Here is a 9,932-nt window from a genome sequence, read left to right on the forward strand (position 1 = left end):
TTATGCGGATGGATCGGCGACGACACCGGTTTTAGATATGGGGAGTGAGAGCACTCCATATTATCGAGTTTATAGGTGTGAGTGGTGGCTTCGGGTGAATTAATGTATGTTCTCATCAGACCTTTGTGGAATAATTAATAAAGATGGCTGCATGCATCGATTGATGCAAAGGCGAGGGGTTTAACCTCCTTTTCTAAAAAAAACTGGATACTAATTGTTAGGCCAACAACAGAAATTACTACTCCCTCTGTAAACTATCTAATGTTCTAAAATGTATTATATTAATTTACAGAGAGAGTATTTTATTTCCGTGGCACTATGCATGCATGTATCTGAATTAAATGGACTGAGCTTTAGTCCAAACAGAACGAGCAAAGGAGAAAAGGCGTACAACTCTATTGGATAAAAAGAGGTCAATCATGAAAGTCAAACGTCCACATATACTTTTATATTTTAGTTCTGCGGATCAAAGAGGCTCTTATCCATTACGAGTTTACATGTCATCTGCTTTATATGATTATACATTGGAGAAAACATCACCTGGTTAACTGATTTTGATGATGAAACTATGATCCCATAGGATTCAGAACGTATGACACTTCAGTCTTGTGTTTGTAGCTATCATATCATCGGAAATCCTGCAGCAACAGAGCCCGTTAGTTTAGATTGCACATGATATATCAATTCTTCTAAAATGTGCAACCCAGTTGATATCCTCTTACGCATTCAACTATAGTCACATAAGCCCATAAGATAAATTCACGTCGACTATATACCTACATTCATAATATAGCAAGTTGCTCATCATGAACGCCTGAATATACAGTAACTTATTATAAGCATCCACAGAACTATAGTCACATGCAGTAAGGCGGGAAACACCTGCCAAACTTTTTATGCATCAATTTTCTGCTTCAATCTGCTGTTCAAAGGATGAAGCACAAATGTCAAACGAGAGTACAGAAACAACATAGTCGCAAATACACAGAACATGTTGCGCGTATACAATTTCACCGATAAAGTTTTTCCTTCCGGATTGCTTTGTTCAAGCGTCCTAGTGCTCTGCAATAGACAACTTAACATACTGAAAGATAAGGAAAATATGAAACCACGACTACCTCTGGCCGCGAGAAATTTCTTGCAAAGTAGAGATAGTATAGGTACAAATATACAGTGCTTTTGCTGCAACAAATTTCTCTCACGAAGTACAAACAGTTCTGCTTCTGAAAGGATGAACTGCAACTGCTCACCGGAAGAGCAAAAATAACCCAGTAATCACATAAACAAAGGACGTATACACGTATGAACCATCTAAGGATAGGCTGTTCCGTTACCTTCTCCGAAGGTGTAATGAAATACTACTACATATGCACTTGGCTTGGCTTCCATTTTATATGTACATCGTAGCTAGAGTTCCTTTTCATTTTCTATCGTTTTGTCAAACCGTGCCGAGTATCCTTTGTGACCCAAGATTGCACATGATATCGGAAGATTACAGGATACCCGAAGTATCTGCAGACTCGATTTAATCGGATTCACAAGTATCCTGCTTGGAGCGAGTCCTGGACCATCTGGCGATCTGGCCGTCCCATGATGAACTGACAAGCATTGGATCGGACGGATGCCAGCTGCAGTCTCGAACTGCCAAATGATGATGTCCTTGCAGTTTGGCAACCTGCGACCCACTTACCTGAACATGGGAACAAGGATAATAAAATATGTTGGAAGAGCCTTTGCAGATCATGAAAAGTAAAACGAATTAGCAGTACAATTTCTCATAACTGAAAGGAGCAAAAGTGGATTGTTTGGTCTGCATTTGGTTGTGACTATTCATGTATGGTCGCACGGCGAAGGCACCTCACTGAAAGATCTATGTTATCAAAGAGTGGCTAAAAGCTACTCCCTCTGTATCAAAATTTAAGACGTTTTTTGACACTACAATAGTGTCAACAAATGTCTTATATTTTGATACGGAGGGACTACCTAGGTGTGAAGTGTCACATTTCTAATTCAAGAGGCATGTCTACACCATGTGCCTATGTAGAGATCCATACACACACTCACGTAGTAATGTTGTCATATGGTACTCTGGTTGTAGAACAATAAAAAAACATGAAAAAGTGGAACTCTGTTCGAACAGGAAAGAGAACAAGTAAAAGGAAATGCGTCCAAGAAATTGTACTTCAAGTATCTTCTCCATCACTTTTTACAGCTGCAGAATGTGTGCAATCAACCTTCTAAAATTTTGATTAAGAAAATGGACATAAAAGCGTCCAGAATTGTCACATGAAATCATCCTAAATTTCTCAACAAGAGTACTTTCACGTCATTATGTTTACAGAAATTGTAACATATATTTAGAGAAGAAAGTATATACAGGAGATCGTGTTGATGTGCAAAATGGCAAGTAAAAGGATGCAGATAGTGGTAGTAGTACAACAAGAACAAAAGAACTTGAATGGGCTGGCATGTTGAATAGAGACATACCACATCATAGATGCAGACACTAGCATCATAAGATCCTGTATATATGTACTTCTGTCCTGTGCTGTACGAAGCAGAGGGTATTAGCCTATCAGCACATATCCACTACATTAATCTGAAAAATAATAATGATGCCAAGTTCCTGAGCAGTCACAGTATAGTACCTATATGTGGGAGAAAAATAGCAACGAATTAATGTACGGAGAACTGAATGGCCCCGGTATGTAGCTACTGACTAGTCATGTGGATGCTTTTGTTGCTTGTACTGTTGTGGATATCTTGAATATCTGTAGTCCCAGGCAGGGACTCTGTTTTCGGAACTGTATCAAACAATAAGATTAGTATAGCTCTGCAGTAAGCCAATATGTCCAAATCCGAGCAACAAAAAAATGGATTAAGCAGACTGCCTGTTGCTTAAGACATACCCATCAGCATTGGATGTCATTTTCCGGATGTCCCACATCTTAATAGCTTGATCTTTTCCATTTGATATGAAACATCTACCATCTCCACGGCTGTCAATATGAGTAATGCCATGCAGATGTCCAGTCAAAACCCCAGCCGCTTCCCCTGTGGACAAACAACGTCTGTCCCAGACCTGAAGACAGGCTACCAGGATCACATACCACAAAGTTTCTAAGATTAAAAAAAGTTAAGAATAATTTTTTATTCGTGTTCCAGAGGAAACCTCAAACTTAGCTAACACAAAGGTTGTCCCCTAATGCAAAACCACATAGGAATTCTTGACAAATGAATTATAGGTGCTTGTCCTGTTGTCCACTACTAAAATATAAACATATATGATGCCTAGGGTAAAAGGCATGTAGTAATCTCTAATTGATGATTTACTAGGTACCTGCTTCTCCGGTACTCAAGGTAACAAAAAGAATGGTGCAACCATTTTTTAAACTACACGTTTGGCAGCTCAATAACAGGATTGTATCGGTGCGATACCGGCAATCCCCTAAGAAATATAAACAAAATTCCCAGAAAGATAAGAAAAATTGAATGCTTAACTAATGCTATTGCAACATCAGAACTAGCAAGAATTCAATTTGATTACTTCTTTAGTTGAGAATTAAGAATCAGGACAGCGGTACTGTGAAAAATGGTTTGTAGGTAGGTAATGATACTGGAGTAGAGTAACAAAAAATATAAGTTAGGATAATGACGTCCAACATCTTGCGTCCAACATGTTCTGTCGAACCATCTCATTTTATTTATGCACTAGCCAAAGCATATTTCCAGGTATAAAAAAGGCCATGAAAAAAATGCTAAGGAATATTAGCTGGCACATCATTAGCTTCATGGCATGTAATCTTTTATTTCTTTATTTTTTTAGAAATCATGACAAGTGATCTGCTACTCTACTGGAAACAAAAATATCCAAGCACGTTCAGTCATTCAGCAATATGGAGGGTGCAATATAAAAAGCCTTCACACTTTATATGTTCAGATACGATCAGGAAATATGAGAATAGCAATTCAGTCAAATACGTTAATACAGAAGAAATTACATAATGTTGCCAGGAAAAAGAAATCACGTAAAAATAATTTATAACAGTAAGCTACCTTGCACAAGTTATCATCGCTTCCAGAATAAAGTAGGTTACCAGATTCATCAGCAAATGCTACTGTGTTGACATCAGACTGAAATGTAAAAAAGAAAATCAATTATACTATCAACTAACATATCAAATATTTATTACACAAAGATTTCTGAGATGCAAACAATCCATAAAGGAAATAAGCAAGGATTCAATTGCATTGCTGCTATGACAATCTATATGCATCTCAAACTGTTCAATCTAAACTGCCAAAACGTCTTGTCTTTAGAAACAGAGGTAATATTAAGTTTCCAGGCTAGCTAAAATATCCTATACATGCCTAGTTTATTTTTCGAATAAGTATTAGGAGAGTTTGTTTTTCAGAACAAAGAGCAAAACAGAGTATGACTTTGCCCAACAAACAGTAGAGCAAGATGTTAAGGCTGCAAATTTTCATCTGCTCCTGATAACCCAACATGATACTTCCAAAATATATACTGTTGCCACTGGATTGCAAAAATAAATAAATAAATTTATCAAGTCATTATTAAAAATCCAATATGGATAAATTCCCGACTGGAGCACAGAACTTCCTAGCTTTTTATACATGAATCATAGTAAAAAAAAATCAATCAGTTGACTTAGCCAAGTCAGTTTGGCATCAGCATCACAGCATAGTTTCTAGAACAAAATTTGTGAGCACACGGGTGTTGCATTTAAAAGAGCAATGCCAATGGTTTAGTTGTACGTTCTTTAAAGTTGGTAGGTAAAACCTCTTTAATAAAAAAATGGTAACAAAATATCGTCAGAGACACATCAAAGGTACATAGTATGCTTGGTTAGGTGCAGCGACATGTCTTGTCGAAATTTGGGCAAACCATGGCGGACCCATATAAAAAGGTCAGAGATTAAAGTAATGTCCGCCGATGCCTGGCAAATTTTGCAGCCCCGACAAGGAGTGCCATTTACACCTAAGAAATCAACCAAATGAGAGTTTCCACACCTTCTGCCCACCAAATATTTTTTACTAATACCATTATCCATCTTCAGATTCAGCATAAATTTTTCTTTAGAGTTTAGATCAATTATCAGGGTATAACTACCTCAGTTGTCACCCATGCCCACTTCGTGGGAAATAAAAAAGAACAGAGAGATAGATCATATCTGGACAAGTATGGATGAAGTTACTTGGCTGGTAAGATAGCACAACCAACTTAAGATCATTGGACTATTAATCGCTTCCAGTGAGATAAGAAACCCAAGAAATGTGATCAGGCAAATATTTAAGAAGATACAACCCGAGAGAAAAAATAATATCATACTGTATGGGCAGGCAAACGCAATGTCACTTTGTTTGCCTGAAGGTCGTAGACATATATTGAATCATCATTACTGCCAGCAACAAGCTCCCGCCCATCAGTGGAAAATTTAACAGAAAAGAGTCCAAATGAATATCTAACATCTTCATGCTCTGAAAAATCTAATCCATCATGGATGTCCTGCAAAAAGATGTAAGCTAATAGTTTAACAGAAAAGTATTTGAAGTGCATATCAAGCATCTTTGTGCAGAGAACAATCCAATGCATGTGGATGTGCTACAGGACGATTAAGTAAATATTAAATCAGCTGTGGACCTGTTGAATCACAAAGTATAAACTTAAAATGCCTGAAGTCATAAAGCAGTATATTTCCATAGTACTGAAGATATCAAAAAATTATAACCATAAAATAGGATAAGGGTGGCACTATCTCAACAGAGAAAAAAATGCCATTTTTCCTGCAGAAGGGCAAATCTTGATGAGAACTCACAGTGACATTAGCATATGATTCTTTTGAAGCAGTGCCAACATTGACAATATGGATAATGGGTGCCAGACTAGAGTAGACCTGCAGATTGATACGTCATAAGAAAGTTCACAAATCCAACTTTGCATGCAAAAAGGGAAGATAAAAGGAACAGGTAACCGACGAAGTTAGGCTACACAATAATAATATACAGATAGAAAGAACTAACTATCTGTTTTTCCAATATGTTCGAATTTAGCACTGGTAACCAGAAAGATCAGATTCAAACTAAAGCTACCGGAGTTATCTTATCAATGTATTGACAATAGCTCAGATGAAACATCAAGTGCTGTTTTCCAACCCTCACAATGTTTCCACTACTAGTATAGTAAGTACTAAAAGCACACCCCCACTAGCCTTGTTCCCCAAATCAGATACCTTACCGAAAAAGGGTTTCCCCCGCTTTGTATTCCAAGGCAATCAACACCGGAAGTACAGATCGCTGGGGCGAGCAGCACATCAAGCCCAAAAGAAAAGGAAGAAGAAACAGATGCCAACGGCGATAGCTCGACAAAGCGCGGATGACCCGCCACCGCTGCGCCCACCGGAAACAAACGACCATAGCCCGAGGCTCCGATCCGCCGCGTACCAAGCAGCACCCCCAAGAGGGAATGCGACGCCGACGGCGCTGCTGCCCGGACGGGTCCTAGGGTTTCCCCCGGCACGCGGAGGGAGTTGGGGGATGGCGAACAACTACACCCTCCAGGAAGGAATGGTGGCACCCGCAGGTGTCACCGCATCGGAGCCGAAGACCGGCAAGGATTTCTCCCACACTCCAAACCCCGCCGCCCGACCGGACCAAAGCCGACCAGCCAAACCTCCGCCCACCCCCTTGCGCCATCTCGGCTGCGCCACCACCCACGCCGCCTCACTGCGAACACCACCACGAGGCCAAGAGACCCGAAGAGAAACGCCAAACGACGGGAGCAGCAGCACCGTTACCGAGCAGGAGGGAACCACCTCCCCCGCCGACGTGCGGGAGGCCCAGGCCCCCGGCACCGTCGCGGTCGCCGTCCGGACGCGGCAGCAGGGCACACCAGGCCACCCCTGGCCCGGCCGGGCCCGAACGGGCCCGCAAAGCCCCACCGGCCACGCTGCGGCAATTCGGCAACCGCGCCGCCAGCTCCCAGCCGCTCGCCGCCGCACCCCCGCCTCCTGGAGGCCGCGCCGCAGGCGCACCCCACCGCGGGCCCGCCCGAGCCCAAATCAGATACCTTATAAAGTTCAGTTCATCCTCTTCGGTTCAAGGCAATTGCATGTCATGCATGCATTTCCTCTCAATAAGAATAATGGAAGAGATTGACTGCATGAATCGATAAAAGTTGTACCAGAGAACTACACATTTCCAAAACTGAGCCCATGCATACAGAGTTCAGGGGAAATTAAGATGAACCGAAAGAGAAGACAAAGATCTTACTAGTTAAGTTTTAGTTAACTTACGAGGAACCTTTGATCAGGTGATAACGCTGCATCACTAATTGTCCATCTCAAACTTCTAGCATGAATGTCCTTGTGTATTTCCCAACCTTTATCGACATCATATATTCTTATGTGGCTTCCCTGATAATGAAAACAAAAGGACGATTAGGAAACCGAAAATTTCAGGAAATTGTACCTGTGCTTACTAGAGCCTAGTAAAACTTTTACTATTGCATTAGAGCATAGCATACCTGAAAACCAGCAACAAAAAGAGAACCATCGGCAGAAAACTGTGAAACATAAGCTCGTGAATCCATCGTATCCACCGTTTCAGGACCATCCACTGGAAGATAATGACCAAGAACGAATGCACGATCAACTGGAGAGAACTTTCCATTTCCTGAAGAATTAACTTCCCTTCCACGTAACAACCTTGTTACTGAGACTCTATCCATGGACTTGCGGATGCTTTCACTAGGTCCTGATCTTAGTCGAGTCATATGGAAAATATCATTATGTAATTTTGAGAAATCATTTTTCACTTCAACTGAACTAGATCCATCACTATTCTGCCCTTCAGGCTCACTGGATCCCTGTAGCCTACTCATGCCATAACCCATCCTTTTCAACTGCTATATGTATGTCAATTCTCCTTCCAAATGCTCATCGATATGTAGACTCCAAAGCTTGCTTCTGGAGACCGAAGAAGTTCCAAAAAGAGAAAAAAGAAAGATGTGAATGAGCAAGTAGGTAAAAGCATATGCTGCATAAGAGTTATATATGTTTGACAAGAGCAAGATATGTTTACCCATGATTATGGAATGTACTACGAGTAATTGAAAATAACAACCCAACCCAAAGAATAGGCCATCTGGTGAATGAGATAAAGGAGGTGATGAAGGAAAGAGAGCTTTTATGTATGCACATTGGACGTTTACAGAATAGGACTGCAGATCGTTTCGCTTATATGTCGAGAGTGGAACTCTGAACCGACCTGTGGTTGCAGGAGCCTCCAAATACTGTGATTAGTTGATGGCAAGCGATTGAACAACTATTCCTACATAAATAAAGCTCTTTTTTCACGCAAAAAAATAGTTTAATTGTTCCCTTTTTAAGAAAGGAGGTACTTAATTGTCAAACAGATCTAACTAAGTTTACCAACAGCTCAGCTTAGCATTACGCAGCTTGGAAGGATCAGTTTAGCAATGCCCTATGAAGGAGGTATTCAGAGCTAGAAGTTGTAGCCAAAGCAACTGAGCGTGATACCGTGAGTCTTATCACATAACTTATTCTGCACGTACATGTTCTCTGCTTGGTCAAAGCTATGATTACATAGTGAGCAAGAACAAACAATGAATCTTGCATCCATAGTATGTCCCTTGTTTCAGGCAGCTTTGAGCTACTCCTACCAATTTCAACAGTGCAAAATCAGCACACTTCAACATAAGCTCATCAGTTAAGAACTTGAGCTAAAAAAAAGCGTTGAAGCCGTCAGACCAAAATACTAAAACAAAAACTGCACGTTTCTTCAGCTAAGCGTACAACAGATTCAGGAGAAGCACATGACGCCACAACAAGCACATCAACAGGCAGCAGCTATTGGAGATGATGCTCTAAGCCGGCAACATCGGACAAACACTGGCGGCGGCTTAGCATAGCAGGAGCGGTGGCTGCTAACCTACTACCGATCCTCGTCGCGCGCTTCTCCCGCAGCGCAACCATATCTCCTAGTAATTCCTAAGCCCAATCACCCGGACAGAAACGACAGAGGAACTCGATGGACGGGGCTAACCGTGCAGAGACGTAGAGGGACTGGTTTGGCCGGGAGGAGGATTCTGCAGAATCGAATCGAACCGGAGAGGAATCGAGCTAGCTCGCGGTCGTTGCTCACTGGGCGCCGCTTTGGAGTTGGGGCCTGCTCTTCTCCTCCTCCGTCGTGCTTGGCAGCGAGCAGATTTTTTGCCACCCGTTTTCTTGGAGTGGGTCCCACTAGCTGACCTTTTTTTTTGGCTGACAACCACCGCTTGCCAACCGCCGACCCATTTCAGCTTTCAGGAACGGGCCGGTCGGTGACCGTACGACTCGGGCTGCGTTGCTGGCCCGTGGGGAGCTCCTAGTTGGCGCTGTAGGCGCCGGTTCGCGCCGCTGGCGCCCGCGCGGACACCAACTGGGCCGGCCCAGCAAGCTGCTGAGAAGCAAAAAGCGAAGGGAAAAATTAGTGTACCAGATTTATTCGGGAGAATCGGGAGTCAAACTCGTATAACGCCCAAGTAAACGACCACATGGGTCAACCACTGGACCAAGCTCCGTATGATGCTTATTTTTGGAAATCATAACTCTTTAATATTTTATACAGTACAAACATTAAACATATACTAGTATTATATACCCCCTATAAATTCTTTTAATAAAGAAAACATAAATTGAAAAGGCATTCATATAGACCATGAATTGAAAAGAAAAGTTCACAAAACTGGAAAAAGTAAGTGAGTTCGAAAAAAGTTCATCGAATTTGAAAAAAAATTCATCAAATTTGAAAAAAAAGTTCATCAGATTTACAAAAAGTTCATTGAATTTGAAAAATAAAGTTCATCAAATTTGAAAAAACAATCATCAAATTTGAAGAAAGTTCATCGA

The 9,932-nt window shown here is 41.3% G+C and overlaps 1 protein-coding gene across 1 annotated transcript; it reads right to left on the bottom strand.

Annotated features, from left to right (window-relative positions):
- Positions 1-1,101: 1,101 nt before the first annotated feature.
- LOC109741205 (LEC14B protein-like) lies at positions 1,102-9,310 on the bottom strand. Its single transcript, XM_073498180.1, has 10 exons — positions 9,088-9,310; positions 7,547-7,988; positions 7,317-7,436; positions 5,841-5,918; positions 5,354-5,530; positions 4,057-4,134; positions 2,910-3,082; positions 2,649-2,804; positions 2,488-2,548; positions 1,102-1,690 (listed from the first exon to the last, which is right to left on the bottom strand). Exons 2-8 carry the CDS (start codon positions 7,913-7,915, stop codon positions 2,720-2,722), a joined length of 1,080 nt encoding a protein of 359 aa, XP_073354281.1. The 5' UTR covers positions 7,916-7,988; positions 9,088-9,310; the 3' UTR covers positions 1,102-1,690; positions 2,488-2,548; positions 2,649-2,719.
- Between the last annotated feature and the right edge of the window lie 622 nt (positions 9,311-9,932).

This window comes from Aegilops tauschii, chromosome 1 (assembly GCF_002575655.3).
Source record: "Aegilops tauschii subsp. strangulata cultivar AL8/78 chromosome 1, Aet v6.0, whole genome shotgun sequence".
Taxonomy (NCBI): domain Eukaryota; kingdom Viridiplantae; phylum Streptophyta; class Magnoliopsida; order Poales; family Poaceae; genus Aegilops; species Aegilops tauschii.